The following is a 17,285-nucleotide window of genomic DNA, read 5'->3' on the forward strand; positions in this document are numbered from 1 at the left end:
CTATGTTAATTCAGCGTACTTCAACCACAAAATCCATTTTAATTATATAATTTTAAAAGTAGGAAGTGAGTTCCTTTGTTAGATTATTATATTTTTTTAGGCATCAACTCGGTGCTACTGAACCGGATTAGGGAAAAACTCGAGCTAGTTTCTTCGCGTAAAATTAATTTTATTTTGAAAAAGAATCCTTTCGTGCAATTTCAATGAAATAAAATCTAAATAATATTGCGTCCCTTTGTGTCCAAGCTAAGCTGGGCACCTGTGTAAATACAATGAAAAAAGATAAGAAAAAAAACAGTCTGGGGTAAAAGGTATTGTTACGTATTCATCTAGTTTATGACCTACCTGTATGCCAAATTGAACTGATATTTTGGTCCAATGAGGTCCGAACTCAGACCAATTATAGAAGGACCTGTATCGCACTCATAGTCACAAACAAAATTGTCTGTCATTTTCTGAAGAAAACGAGCTTAGATTTGGTATATACCTTATACTAAACTAGAAGTTTTTGCCCGTTTTTTACACAATTCAATTACACAGTAAGGTATTTTTACGGAGCTCTTTAACCGACGAACACGGTTACAACTATTTAACATCGATACTATAGAGACTGTTTTTATAATCGCATTAGATCGTTGATCATGTACTTTGACAGAGAAGTAACATCAAACGAGGCAGGTCCTATACAATAATTGGTCTGAGGGTCCAAAACATGATTATGAGGTCCAGTAGGCCTACTATGCGCATCATGAGATCTCGTTTCGTAAGAGACAATATTGTCGATCAAAAGCGGCAATATCGAAAATCATTAAAAATAGGCTGATTATGATAATGGTTATACGTGACATATCTTCGTATATAAATGCGAAAGGTCATTCATCACGATATCTCGAAAACCGCTTGACATACAAAGTTGAAATTTTGCAGGGAGGTAGTTTATAGGTAGTAGTCGGTCCACTAAGAACGGATTTTGCGAGAGGGCCGGAATAAAGAGGTCTAAGGGCGGACAATATCGCGAGCGTCCGCTAGTTTCATATAAGTGTGTTGAAGATTACCAATGATATAAAAACATCTAAACAAATAGACTATCATTTATTACGTGCATTATCATAATACAAAAGCACCTTCATTACATGTGGATACATACACGAGGCAATTAAACGTTGGAAACTTTTAACGACGCAGTAAAGTTTCACGTGTTATTTTACTCGAAAAATGCGGATACCATTAAATGGATGATGTTTTAATATGATAATGACACACTTAATTCTTTTACAAAGTGGGTGTGCCTTCGTATTAAACTAGAACAAATTAGTTTACTAACTTCGCAATTTTTCTAATTAAGTTTTTTCTTGGACGTAAGTGGACACTTCACGGAATGAAAATATTTTTCCCATTCTGTAGAGTATTCCACTAGCAAAGTATTTTTCAAAGCGTTCGTTATTTGTTTCTATTTTTTTTACATTGATACCTATTTAATGCTTAGCTCTGAAATAAAATATCTTTCCTACGGATACTCTGTAAAAGTTTGTAGTTTCGTTTTTCTTTCATACTTTCAGCGACGGTAGAACGGATCGACGCAATTTTTTGCAATAAAGTAGTAACTTTAAAATAGGCAAAGATTTTTATTTTGTGTTTCAGAAACTGTATATTATTATGGGGTACCTATAAACGGATATAAAATAAATTAGTATCCAATTAGATACACAATGTACGTGGATAATTATAATTATCATATCGCTGAAAATTTTAGTACAATAATTATACATCAACTTAAATAGATGATGATCCTCAATCATAAATTTAATTGCAGGTCGGGAACTGCCCAATGGACAGAATGTAGTATCAGTAGCACCTATAAAGGTTTTTGATGGTGAGTTCTGCATTTTGACTTACTATGCTTCATTGCGTATACCCAATCAAGTAGTACCTCCGTGGCGCAGTTGTATACGAAGTGGAAACTGAGGTCCTGGGTTCGATCCTCGGCTGGGCCTATTGAGATTTTCTTAATTGGTCTAGAACTGGCTGGTGAGAGGATTCAGCCATGGTTAGTTATCACCCTACCGGCAAGAACGTACCGCCAAGCGATTTAGCGTTCCGCTACGATGTCGTTTAGAAACCGGAAGAGGTGTAGATTTTCATCCTCCTCCTAAAAAGTTAGGCCGCTTCCATCTTAGACTGCGTCATCACTTACAATCAGGTGAGATCGTAGTCAAGGGCTAACTTGTAAAGGATAAAAAAAAATTGTTGACTTTAATAAAGATAATTTTAAATTATCTTTATTAATTATTTATTTGGATTGACGCTGGTTCCCTGGGAAATGGGGCGGGCTCTAATGTGGGACGCTACATGCGTCGACACATTAGCACCGTGTCATATCAGGGAGACAGAATCAAGACCGGGAGCCGCAGCAGAAAAAGCTGAAACCGGTAAGTGGCTCAAGTATGCCTCTCTGACAGAGAGTTACATATTTGTACCTTTTGCCGTGGAGAACCTTGGGTCATGGAGTCGCAGTGCCAAAAAATTTTTCCGTACCATTTCACTGCGGCTTGTTGCCTCGACCGGTGACAGAAGGGCTGGCTCATTTTTTGCCCAAAGGATCAGCCTGGCTGTCCAGCGCGGAAATGCAGCCAGTATTCTTGCCACCATTCCACGTGGGCTTGATTTGTATAGTTATTAGGATAAGTTAGCTTAGGTTCCCTATTGTATTCTTTCTCAATAAAAAAAAAAAAAATATATGCAATTAGCCAATATTATTTTATCATAGGTACAATAAAAAGGTGTTTCAATTTTGTCCGGCGATTTGAAATGTAATTTATGAAACAAATTTTAAAGATTATAGAATTTCGTGAAAACCAAGGAAACCTCTCTGAAAGCTTTACTCGTAAGCTGCAATTTACTCAACTCTTCTACTACTTTATTATATAAATGTAAATATTTGTAATTTAAATGTAATGTTTTACTATATAAATGTAATGTTTGTATACCAATTTTTAGGGTTCAATAGGAAAAAATGGAACCCATATAAAGTCATTTTGTTGTTCGTCTGTCTGTCTGTTTGCCAAGACCCTTTAATTCGGGAATGTATTTATTATCATTATGTATACGTATAATTACAAAAACAGTATAACTCAGGTCTACGGTCCCAGGAAATGGTGGAACTTCTAATCTACAGTTTCGTAGAATTGCAATACGTACCAGTGGCGTAGCGTGCCTCAGATCATGTTATCAAATGGGGCCCTGTATCAAAATTAGCTCGGGGGGCCCAATGGATAAGCGACAAATTCCGAAAAATCTCTTTCCTTTTTTATTTACCCTACCCTAACTCTCTCTTAACACAATGCTTTTTTTTACTTTTGTCGTATCTGCAATTTTTTTACAGATTATAATAATATTGTAGATACTTTTTACAAATCTTCGCTTTCAACGTCATGATCATGATGATCAATCAATATCATGATGTCTCTTAAATTGTAAGTAAAATAACAGGAACATAAAGCTAAATATCTAAAATTTATAGAAACTTATATGCTGTCTGTGTATAATAAAAAGAAGGCGTCCTTGTCACTAGTATTGATCAAACAAAGCCGAGTTGTTTAAAAGTGGGACTATAACTTTGAGAAGGAACCAACGGAGTAATGAAAGTTATACAAGGAGAATGTTAACATTGCATGTGGAAGGTCACAGGAGGAGAGAAAGGCCAAAAAAGAGATGGAGTGTGTGCCGATACATGTGTAAAAGGATGTGATGAGGAGAAGTATGACACAGTTGAATGGTGTAGGATGACATATTGTGCTGATACACTTTAATGGATAAGATAGATGATGATGCTGATCATGACGATAATGTTGATGATGAAAGAATTAAATTCAAAACATTCTTCAACTATGAATGGTTTATTTAAGAACATTATTCTTACCATTCACATTTATGGAATGAAAATACATTAATTATAATATTAGTTCAAAAAGTCTGCTATAAATTATATTAAACGTTTCGTTAAAAAAATATAATTTGTATAAATAACGCAATCGTGATTTATTTGCGGAGCGATTTTATCTTTAAAGCCTTGTTTACCGACACTTAAATTCGGGAAGGTTTTTTAAGGGGTGCGATACATTATTTTGGCAGCGCGAGAGAAAGAGTGATACGAACGACAAACCGCCATTTGTCGTGGCGCTGTGAACATAAATCATGCACCCCTCGGCGCGGCAGACACGCCGGCTCCCAGCGATCGTCATGTCCTTAAACCTGTGAACACGACACGGGCGGACGCGAGTGCAATACCTACGTGATTTGGAATTGCGGCACGTTTTACTATTACCTCCACTACTACTATATTAAATAAAGAATCTGAATTTCTCAGCTTTAAGCGAACATAAAAGTGGGTTGCTCTGTTATTGTCTGAATTGAATTATTAAGGCACCTCGTATCTTAGTGTAGAGTGGCTATAAACGCGATTACATTTAGGCCATTGTCTAATGTATAGGACAGGTAAAGTAGGTCAATATTGGTACTATTTATTATAATATAAATACGAAATTTCCACTCGGTTTTACTACGTTTATTAGTTATTAAATGGAAATTTTAAAGTGCCCCTACTTGGTAATATGCATTTTACACCGGCTGAATAGTTTAGTAATCTATGAACTGAATAATCGACCAATAAAAATAAGCCTTTGAATTGAGCGTTCTCAATGGCTTAGCAATGGCAATGGCTTATGGCGTATTTTTATTGGACAATTATTCAGTGTAACACAAATCTACATTAACTTTTTTAATTTCCGAGTTTGTTCAACTTCATCATAGCTTATTATGGCAAATATTGTATTATACTCGTGGTTTTATGGGTTTTATCTATCAACATATCTATACCAACGTAGTCCTCGTAAAACAAAATATTACTCTCCAGATAAATTGAAAAAAAATGTTAACAATCGACATCATGTTAGAACAGAAATAAACTACTCGTATTCTCCGAAATTCATATTAAAATTGTCTAAGAAATATTAATCTGCCAAGTAATATCGTGCTAAATTAAAACACATTTTTATATAGCTGAGACTACAACGATTACAATTGATGAGTTTTATTTTGAGCTGACAGACAATCCGAATATCTTTATTATACGAGAAGTAACAACAATTTTTGAATGAAAATTTATTGTAAATTATGATTTTGTGAAAGAGCAACTATTGAGTTTATTTCTGGCTCTTTTCAGTAGATACTGTAAATTGACAGTCTAAACTCACTTCTAACAATTACACTGTTATTCAAAATTGTTTATACAAATTTTGAATCGAAATTTTATATCAGTACGAATTATTCGTCGATACGTGTATTTATTAAATCAGGTAGGGACTTAAGTATTATAATATACTTCCTATTATATTGCACAGTCGTTTGTTTTAGTACACTTTCCTTACTTTGGTATTTTCTTTAGTAAACAGTCACAAAACGAAGTTAAGTGAATAAACGTCTACCTGACATCATTAATTTCTAGACAATCAATTAACCAAGGCAGGTAAAAATTTCCTCTTAAAAGGGTGGATATAAAATTTCATAATTGACGCCACGCTCGCGTTCGCTTAATTAACGTGAACAAATGCTGACTCAGACCATTTCGTGCTGGGCCCATCTTATCAATGTATTTTATGGAAGTTTTATTATAAGTAAACATATAAGTCTTCTGTACGTAGTCAATGTCGGCACTGTAATGAATGTTTCTCTTTCAGAATCTATGTATCCGAGGTTTGCTGAGCCAATACCTAATGTCACAGTCACTGTTGGCAAAGACGCATTGCTGGCGTGCGTGGTTGATAACTTACGAGGATTTAAGGTAATCACTTTTGTGAAACATATTATAATGTTAGATTTTATTATACGATGGTTTATTATTTTTTTATACTCTCATTTATTTACTAGTACTGTTTTTAAAATTTTTAACAATGTTAATATAAAAATAAAATACAAAACACTATTAACAATTTATAAAAAAATAATCAACCCCCGCTGCGGGACATTTGAGAGCCCAAACAAGATGGATCGAACCCAATACCCCTCGGCATTGATGTCAGGCCTATAACTATGAAGCTTTTGTTTAGTTGTGACTCTGTAATGGTCATTAGACATCGCTCAATATATGTAGTACGATTTACAGTATGCGTAACGTAACGTATCCTATATCCCAATTCTGAACTTGTTTTTTTTAAATATTATTTTTGTTACACCGACTTTAGACTTGTAGACTCTACTGCATGAAACAGTGAGGTTCTTGAGTTGCTATAGACTGTTTTACGAACTTTTAAATTCATATTTTTAATTAAACTACCATGAACATACTTCTGCAGAAATGGTTGTACTATTATGACATAAATATTAACATTTCTCAACCGCATACCTTCATTACTTAGCGAGTATGCTTCGTTTTGATATTTCTAGTAGTACACGCAGACTTCTACATAACTCCACCATGCAGGACACGTAATAAATTCAATTCAACATCACGAGTATGTATTCAACATTGTTAAAAGGAATTTTAAAATTTTCACACGCACACAAAAGAACTGAATGGAAAAATATGAGAAACAAAATTTTACAATAGTTGTAGTTGTGTTTTCCAGGTAAGTAATCTTCGTATCTTTATCTGAAAAACATTTACTAAGGGCACATAATTCGAAGAGCTGATGGACGTTGGGGTCTCAAGGTGCTGGAATGGCAACCCCGCTCTAGAAAGCGCAGTGTTGGTCGACCTCCCTGTAGGTAGACTGACGACATCAAGCGAGTAGCAGGGATTGGCTGGACGTAGGCAGCTCAGGATCGTGATGTTTGGAAGTTCCTACAAAAGGCCTATGTCTTGCAGCGAACGTCCATTGACTGATATGATGATGATGATAATATACTAATTCAGTCTCTAAAAAATGTTGTATCTTGTTTGTTTACCAGGTCGCCTGGGTTCGTATGGACACCCAAACCATCCTCAGCATCCACCACAACATAATAACCCAGAACCCTCGCATCAGCCTGTCGTACAACGACCACCGCTCGTGGTACCTTCACATCAAGAACGTCGAAGAGATTGACAGAGGCTGGTACATGTGTCAGGTCAACACCGACCCGATGCGGTTCAGGAAAGGATATCTACAAGTAGTAGGTTTGTATCACTCTTATTACCTACTTAGATACTAGCAGAACCCCGCGTGGTTCCCATCGCCGTGGAAATACAGGGATATAATATAGCCTATGTTACTCACTGATAATGTAGCTTTCTATCTGTGAAAGTCTGTCTTAAAATCGGTCCTGAAGTTTCGGAGCCTATTCGAAACAAACAAACATACAACTCTTGACTGCCTTGTAATTTTAGTTTATAGTATATAAAATGCACGTCTTTCTTATCTCTAAAACCATCCAATGAATTTTATTGAAAGGTAATGTAAATAGATATTATTATTAAGTTTCACTCATGAAAAGCAGTGCTGTTCATTATTATCATTATCAATCCATATTCGGCTCATTGTTGAGCTCGAGTCTCCTCTCAAAATGAGAGGGGTTAGGCCAATAGTCCACCACGCTGGCCCAATGCGGATTGGCAGACTTCACACACGTAGAGAATGACAAAAATTCTCTGGTATGCAAGTTTCCTCACGATGTTTTCCTGCACCGTTTGAGACACGTGATATTTAAATTCTTAAAATGCACACAACTGAAAATATGGAGGTGCATGCCACAGAAAGGAATCAAACCCACACCCTCATCGGAAGCAGAGGTCATATCCACTAGGCTATCACGGCTCTCGAGCTATTCAGTGCTGTTAATCAGATCTATCTAGTCTTATATTTTTTATGAAAACAGTTTTTATAGAAGGCGGTTGGTTTCAAAAGAACGTCTGTCGGATAAACTTTTCTACTCCAGTGTGCTCTTTATCTTGAGAATTTCTTGAAAGATTGACCCCAATAACCTTTTGTATTTCAACGAACTCTGATCTTAAGACCTTTTGATTGGATAATAGACTAATTATATAACATAGACTAATAGTTCTCCATTTAACAACATTATTGTACTTCTAACATCATAACTATTGTACTTCATCTAATACTATTTTTATTTATTTAATTTGTCAAATTAAGTATTAAAAAGTTTACTTTAAATTTTATTTATAAGCTCACAAACACAGTAGGCACATAAAAAATACAAAACACCAAATATTTTTATATTTTAATCTACATTATATTGTTGGTTTATTTCTTATTACAGCTGTTAATACTAATACATTTATAAACAACGTTTTCCTCTTTATAGAAAACAAATTGACACAGCATATTGGCATCTATAATTACTCGTACATAATTTAATTAACGGCGTGAAAGCACCCACCTGCATTAACCTACTTAACACTTTGATAATATGCAAGTCTAGACTGAACTTGTCGCGGAACAACAGTTAGTCAACAAGTTTTAATTTTTATTCTAATTATGCCTTGAATGTTGTACATGAGCTTTGAAGTTGTATTAAAGTGCCTCTAAGAAGTTATGTTAGGAGTATCTTTGCGTGATCGAATCAGAAATGAGGAGATCCGCAGAAGAACCAAAGTCACCGACATAGCTCAACGAGTTGCGAAGCTGAAGTGGCAATGGGCGGGGCACAAAGTTCGAAGAGCCGATGGACGTTGGGGTCCCAAAGTGCTGGAATGGCGACCCCGCACTAGTAAGCGCAGTGTTGGCCGACCCCCCACCAGGTGGACTGACGACATCAAGCGAGTCGCAGGGATTCGCTGGATGCAGGTGGCTCAGTATCGTGATGTTTGGAAGTCCTTACAAAAGGCCTATGTCCTGCAGTGGACGTCCATTAGCTGATATGATGAAGAAGTTAAACGTTACTCAATTTGCATTGTTTAAGTCGTTACATTAAATGTTTAAGGTCAAAAATTTGTCTTGAATAATTTATAGAATCAACTACAGTGTTGGCATAAATTATATTTATACTCGTAATTGTTATCCATCGTCTTCCTTTCCTTTTTATGGGCCTTTTCCCTTGGCCTAGATGTTGGCCGTTGTGTGTAGAAAAAAACACCTATAACACTATACTATACCATACTTCCAGTACTATTATCATCAGGCCTTCAATCATTTCCCTATGTCTATATTCTGTCTTAATTTTAATTATAATTTACCATGGTTTCATGTGAGCCGTGATAGCCCAGTGGATATGACCTCTGCCTCCGATTTCGGAGGGTGTGGGTTCGAATCCGGTCCGGGGCATGCACCTCCAACTTTTCAGTTGTGTGCATTTTAAGAAATTATAATAAATAAATATCACGTGTCTCAATCGATGAAGGAAAACATCGTGAGGAAACCTGCATACCAGAGAATTTCTTAATTCTCTGCGTGTGTGAAGTCTGCCAATCCGCGTTGGGCCAGCGTGGTGGACTATTGGCCTAACCCCTCTCATTCTGAGAGGAGACTGGAGCTCAGCAGTGAGCCGAATATGGGTTGATAACGACGACGACGACGATGGTTTCATAGCTCATTTGATAACGCGCTAACTAATCAGTATCAGAACTAGCCCACAACAAGACAAAAATATAAACAGACATAGCAAGAGACTAACTGATAACTAAAAGATAGCAAAAATCAAATAATTAATTTAAAATTTTGACAAACCCTCGAGGATCATGAAATTAGATATTAATTACACTCTCGACCAAGTCATCAACATTCTCTTTCAGCGTGTTTTTATTTGAGACTCCACTCGAATATATTTGCAGATATTCGGTTATTCTTCCCCAATTCACCGCTCACAACATTTTAACTGCTTAATTGATTTCCATCTAACATGTCTAAGAACACTCGCACATAAGTCACTTAAAATGCAAAAAAAAACGAAATTAAAATCGCTTAATTTCTTCGGGAGCTTTGGTGCCACACACAGACAGACAGATACATCAAACTTTTGGCACCCCTCTTTTTGCATCGGGGGTTAAAGAATAAACTCATGAATAGTAATTTCATGCGCGTCAATAACTCTACAACCACGTAGACTACAGTTATCTATTTAAAACAATTGAAGAGCTTCAGAACTCCGTTTTTAAAAGTAATAAAATATTTTTATTACCCCAAGTCCGCAAAGTAAGTTAAACCCTGATTTGAATGTTAAAGTATAGTCTGTGAATCTCAAACTTTTCATTTCAATTTAGAAGGATTCATTTTAACTTCAAAGAACAATGAACCTGACGCCAAAAGACTTCCTTCCGAACTTAATTTATTGAAATGGAAATTACAATCATTGATAGTACTAAATAAAAAATTTAAAGCTAGATACAAATAAAATAATTAGTTCAAGTTTAAATTCGTTTAATCTAACCATAATAATGTTTATTTGTAGTGACTTGGTTTGGAATGAAGAATCTACTTTAAAAAAATGAAAAGACATTCGACTGTGTAGTTATTTTAAAAAATATCTGTTAAATACCAACAAACTGCACACATTTCTGCCTTTTGTGGAAACGTGAAAGATCCGATTGCCTCCGAGCATTTTTGTCATTTTTAAAGTTCCGTTTTCAGATTTAATACTTCTGTTACTGGTAAATGTTAAAATAATATATTTTTAAATCAGAAATGGGTCATAGAATGCAAAGATCTTTAGAAGACAAGTAGGTACCTTTATCTTTGTGCAGACTCCATTGAAGGAGACTTTACGCCAATTTACTTTATGCTTACCATAATAAGTCATACTTTTTATGCCTTTCCAGACAAATCAATGGAAAAGCAGGTCATGTTAATAGCGTTTGCGTTCTGTATGCTCATTAATCTTTGATGAGATTATTAAAGTAGTACTAAATAGGCTAAATTGAAAATCAAATTAATTTTTCTTTAAAATTATTATTGAATCAACGACACATTACAAGTTCATATAATTAATGTACAACATGTCAAAAACCTAAATCTGATATTGTAAAAAATGTTGGTATAGGTAGGTATACCTACACTAGAGTACTTACACAATTTATAGACCCAGAATGTCTCAACGAATTTCTAAGAAAGATTAATTATTCTCATATACCCATTCATATGCCAACCTATATACCCACCCATCGAGATTTTTAAAAGATTTAAAAGATTAATTTAAAAAATCGTATCCTGGTTAAAAGAATACACCCAACATAATTGAAAACGTAAGTGTTGCTGCATTCACTGCATCTGTGGAGTTGCCAGATATAAACAATTGAGTAATGGTATTTAAAAAACACTCCCATCAGTTAATTAGTCGTCTAATATGTGAAATGAAAGCTTATTTTATGCTTAATTTAACTGTATAATGTTGCCTTTGATCTAGTTCATGGTTTCCTAGATTTGAGATGGAATAATGTGTCTGACTAAAATTTAACTGGGCATCCTATTTGTAATGAATATATCATTTATAATCTCTGAATATATCATTTATTTCTTATCACTAATAAATAACAGTAGAATATTATTATTAGATATACTTCTAATGCCGGATCTTAGACCATAAAGAAACATGAGTAGGAAGTACAAAACTACATTTTGTTAAACTTATCGCCTCGTAGTATTACACAGTTCGATAAATATCACGTTATTATAGAAGGAGAGTCCGTAGTAGCCAGACCTACTTTATTTTAAGACCGCTAAAAGTTTGTTAGCCTATGCTCCTATCATAAGCAAGTGCAATTACGGTAACTAATTGGGGAGATTGGTCCATGATGGCTTAAGGTTTCATTCCTCAATTATCTAAGTGTACAGTATAATGTTTAGATATTTTCAACGGGATATCATGAGGTATCATATCTCCAAACGCTTTGTGTCAACCCTTCGCTAGAAACCCTTAAGTAGTAAGTAAAGGTGTTTTTCAAGACGTTTCCGTGAAGCTAAATGACTGGCGACTGGAGAAATGATTCCTCAAGATGATGACTTGGTTTCTCAATTATGACGAGGAAAATATTTAAAAAAAACGCTTTAAACATGAACGGTTGAAGGTCTAGACCATCGAAATCTACGCTACCTAGCAAAGCCACTACAGGCCAAACTCTATAACAGGCTACCGTATACACCGTATATACCGTATATACCGTATACCGTATACGGTACTAGCTCTTCAAAACTGAGACGAACAAAGGCGGCTAATTGTCTTAATTTAATTGAGCCTCATAGTAAACAACGAAAGTTATTTAAAAACATAATACCAAAATATCGTACACAATTGCGAGTTGTAGGTTCAGGAACTGTAAAATCTGTAAACATAAATAAATAATGGTATTAAACACAAAATTGTGTATGTGTAAAGTAGCTAACTGCAGAACACTTTTTGCGGTGATTTTATGGACACGTAACGTTTGTTATTTTTTTTTTTAATATTATGAGTAATAATAACCAGTGCACAGTAAAACCAACTGTGGTTTGTGTTGCATCATGGTTAGGCTTAATTTAAATATGTATTTTGTAGAATATTAAGTAAATAAATGAAAAATAAAATAAAAAAGTGTGTGTCAGCTCCGACGCACGAATGAAGTTTACTCTTTCAGATCGACTGTCTAAATAGGTGTGTTACCCCGCAGCATACACTATGTACGTCTCAATACTAGCGCCTGAAAGTGAAAACAAGGAGCAGCAGGCCGCGGCTAGCGTTTTATAGTGAAAGGTTAGAATAGGTTGCGCACAAAAAACGTAACGCTGTCATTCGTTCTTCGAATTTTACTGCCCATTTTTTTTCATATCGGGGGCTATTTATATGAAAAATCGATTATTAAGTAGTAAACTCCAATAACATATTTTTAGTATGAAATATCGTTGATAGTAGGAGTATAAGCTAACAAAAAAATCATTAAAAGGTATGTCTGGCTAATGCAGTCTCTTAGTACATTACAACAAAAGTATTATAGTAATTCGAAGCAAACACCGTAATTACTTATCGACATGTCCAGTTCCCCCATCGATCATCGACAACATGACATCGACGGATATGGTGGTGAGGGAAGCCAGCGACGTGACCTTGGTGTGTCGCGCGTCGGGGTACCCCGAGCCGTACGTTATGTGGAGGAGGGAGGACGCCCAAGACTTTAATTATAATGGAGAATCGGGTAAGTGTACTCAATTATTGTTTTAAATATTAAACGCCCCACTTTCGTGTCAGTCGATCGAAATTGATTTTGCTGATTTGTAGGTTGTATGAAAGTAGCTATTGTGAGCGTTATTCATCATATTAGACACTATATTAAACCACATCTTGGCCTTACGTGATTGTTGTTTCGAATTCATACGGCACAGCGCTCTTAGGCTTGAGCTTGTTTTTTTTAATTTTTGCTTGAACACGCTCATGACAAAGGGCCCGAAATGGTATAATGAGTAATACTCATGAATAATGTTTCATATTGTATTTAATAGTAAGAAAGTTAAAGTTTTTCGAAAAGCATTATATACCTAGTTATTGATTGATATCAGAGTAATACTAATACGATATTTCAGTGACTAAAACGCCTATGACTACGAGGAGAAGAAAAACAAAAGTCGTTCTTGTAATAGTATAGAATAGATATTTGGTATTTGGTATCCAAATCTATACTATACTTACTATTGATTGTGTCCGTACGTGCTACGCATAGAAATAAGTAAAATGCTTCCGCAATTTTCACGGAAACTTACGATGTCGCCAGTCCGACCTCTATCAGCGAAATCGACCGTGACCTTGTTGTTTTGCACATCGTTCATAGAAGCGTATACACTTAACTTCGATATAATGTAACCTATACAATACTGCAATGTATGACTTACAACATTTATTTACGATCGACCGGGAAACTAGCATAGTCTCTAAAGTTTGCCAAGATTTGATGGTATGTGAGACCAGATCTTCTTCAGTTCATTAAAGATACAAGCTTTTGTCACCTTGCTTGATGGCAACCCCTTGAAGTATTTAACGCGTTTATCAAAGGGTTGTCATGAAGTCATGTCTGATGAATGGGGCCTACATTTCTCATATTTCTATAAGAAAATATAAATACGGCTTATACTTGGACGATTAAGGGCTTGGATCTTTATCACCTACTTCCTAAAGCTACTATGATTCAAACTCCATAGTTGGATACTAATGTAGGCTGACGGGCCCAGGGTGATGATTTATTTTTATCTTTATCTACCACTATCTGATATTAATGATAATAACCGGAACTGATGGCTTAAGATGCTCTCCGAGGCACAGCGGTGACCACAAACTTCCTAACTCCGGCCTGAGAATTCAACTGAAAATTTCTTAGAAGAAAGAAAACCTCAGTATGCCATATACTTCTTTCTTCTTCTATCGTTTTCGCAACTTCGGGAATTTTACTAAAAAAACTTTCTTGAACGAAAAGCTTTCTTGAAACCAGGTCTTCATATCGAGTTACATATTGAGTGTTATAGACCATCTATCATGTACATCGTTTAATGTTATAATTTTTTTTATTACCAGTAAACGTGGTGGATGGGGAAACGCTTACCATATCAAAAGTGTCCCGACTACACATGGGGGCGTACTTATGCATTGCGTCTAACGGAGTGCCTCCATCGATAAGCAAACGAATAATGCTTATGGTACAATGTAAGTATGTTACCTATAGGTACGTCAACCTCATACTTCTCTATCACATTCTTGGAACTACGCGTTCATATAGTACGACTAGACTTTTCTTTTGTTGTCCTTACATTATACCTCAGATATTGATTGATTTGAAATAAATTAGTAGGAACTTGTGTACGTGCTATAAATACCAGGTACGCACCATGGTCTATATACCTAATGTCTTAAATGTATTTTTCGCAGAAAGTACTAAACGTATTTTGATTAAATTAAACCTTCATCGCCAAAGCAGTTTTATATTTACCCTATTTTAATATAACTTTAGTTAATTCAGCTTTATATTGTTATTTTGTTAACTAATATTACTACGTATTGGAGTAGTACCAAATCAAAAAATAAAATCATACAATAATTAAAATATAAATATTTGCTACTTATCTACTGATCATCATCAGCATCATCATCATCATCATCATCATCATCATCATCATCATTATTAACCCATATTCGGCTCACTGCTGAGCTCGAATCTCACTGATACGCAGAGTTAATTTAAAGTTCCCATGGTTCCTTATAATATATTATTATGGATCAAGAACCTGGTATGGTAATAACAGATATCTGTATTCGAACTATAATCTCTATTATTACCATAATAATAGACTTTCATAACCAGGAAGCGGAACAATCTCTTACATTGTATTTTGCCGCATAAACTTGCTTTTCCACTAAAGAGTTACCTACCTAACAGAGAACAAGGTTAAGGATTTGCTATAAAACTAACTACATTTCATACATTTCTATGAACTATAACTAATAGGAAATAATTGATTTATTTTGCATATCTCCACTAAAATATCTATTAAAATCATTATCATCATCATCATCATCCTCATCATCATCATCACCATCATCATCATCATCATCATCATTAACAACCTATATTCGGCTCACTGTTGAGCACGACTCTCCTCTCAGAATGACAGGGTTTAGGCCTTAGCCTACCACCCTGGCCAAATGCAAATTTCCTCACAATGTTTTTCCCACACCGTTTGAGATACGTGATATTGAATTTCTTAAAATACACATAACTGAAAAGTTGCATGCCCCGAATTTTGAATGTATAACACAAGCGCGTGTAAAACTTTTTGTACATTGACTTGCATATTGGCTACTTACAGAGGTATATCAGATTTGGATAACTACCAGTCTGATATAATCAAACATTGATACATATCAAAACTCTTTTGAACATTTTGTCACAGTTCCCCCAATGCTGTCGATACCCAATCAGCTGGAAGGCGCCTACGTCGGACAAGATGTGACTCTGGAGTGTCACACGGAAGCGTATCCTTCGTCTATCAACTACTGGACCACGGACCGCGGGGACATGATCATTTCCGGTGAGATTTATTTGAATATATTACATTCCATATAATAAAGGTTGTCATGTCAAAAACACTAGCGGACGTCTGCGACTTCATCTGCGTGAAATTTAGTTTACCACATGCTATTGACCATGCTTGCTCAATGACCTCCTATATCTTTCAATTAAATTCCCAATAAACTTGGTTCAGTAGTTCCAAAGATTACCCCGGACAACAGACAGGCAAAAATACAAAATTGTAAACAAGGTTTTTTCTGTTTTAGTATTATGTATAAGCACTTGATAAAAAACAGTTATTCTTTTTGATATTATAGACAGATTTGTATTCATGGATGTATGTTACTCATTCACACAAAAACTACTGGATAGATTTGGCTGAAATTGAATGGTCATTAAACCTTGGATACGTAAACTACTTTTTATTTCAGATAACTCAATGCTTCTCACGGAGATTTAAAAAAAACTGAATTTCACGCGGATGAAGTTATTGACGTTCCCAAAATTCATATTGTTAATGTTTTTATTCTTTCCCACTTATTAACTACCTATCCTACAAAACTTCAACACCCATAATATTCAGAAAACAGGTCATTTTTCCACCCTTCCCATGCGTAAAATGTTAGTAATATAGATGAAGATTACGTGGTTGGGGCTAGAAAACACATGGCTTTATCCAGCTTTCTGTTTAAAATCTACACCTCATTTATTTTACCGAAACTTTTGCTTATAAACGCAAATAACATTCTGAAGCGCTGTCGTGGGCTCAGTCATGCTTTTCCCTAAATATACGCAGAGTGAAAATGGAACATTATTTGCCCAAGTGATGCAAAAAAAGCATACAAACTTTCAGCCTTATAAAATGGTACGATACGTACCACTGCATAATATTATAAGGACACTGCTGTAGGAATCTCCGCAAGGTAAATTTAACAGGGGCTTACGTAGATACCATAACTATACATAATACTTATATTCTTGTGTTAGTACCATTTATATTCAGTAGTTAAATATTTAATAAACACAAACATAGCTAAATTCAAATAGTTTTCATGTTGAATCATTTACAAGTAAATGATAAATTCATGTTCAAGTTATAATATCATTAAAATTACCTTATTCGAAATATATTTGCCAATATTATTTCAAAACCCAATGAATAGTAATCAGCCTCAAACTACAACTGCAATCGATCATACCAGCTACGAACATCATATAAATACACGTACATTTAAATCTCAACTTGTTATCGGAACAATAGTACTGCCACAATACATTCATCATGTCGGCTTAAATAACATGTGTCTCTGTCAAATATAATACCACGATTCAT

General features: G+C 35.1%; 1 protein-coding gene across 4 annotated transcripts in view; it reads left to right on the forward strand.

The window, feature by feature from the left end:
* The window catches only part of LOC112043623 (lachesin), a 40,339-nt gene that overhangs the window by 12,477 nt on the left and 10,577 nt on the right, over window positions 1-17,285 (forward strand). For 3 of the 4 annotated variants that reach the window (XM_024079124.2, XM_024079122.2, XM_024079123.2), the window contains exons 2-7: window positions 1,814-1,873; window positions 5,736-5,839; window positions 6,946-7,153; window positions 12,938-13,093; window positions 14,461-14,589; window positions 15,834-15,971. In XM_024079124.2, coding sequence (XP_023934892.2) covers window positions 1,814-1,873; window positions 5,736-5,839; window positions 6,946-7,153; window positions 12,938-13,093; window positions 14,461-14,589; window positions 15,834-15,971 — 795 coding nt within the window. The remainder of the gene's footprint in view (window positions 1-1,813; window positions 1,874-5,735; window positions 5,840-6,945; window positions 7,154-12,937; window positions 13,094-14,460; window positions 14,590-15,833; window positions 15,972-17,285) is intronic. The other variant, XM_024079126.2, reaches the window with a different exon arrangement.

Source organism: Bicyclus anynana, chromosome 10, assembly GCF_947172395.1.
Source record: "Bicyclus anynana chromosome 10, ilBicAnyn1.1, whole genome shotgun sequence".
Taxonomy (NCBI): domain Eukaryota; kingdom Metazoa; phylum Arthropoda; class Insecta; order Lepidoptera; family Nymphalidae; genus Bicyclus; species Bicyclus anynana.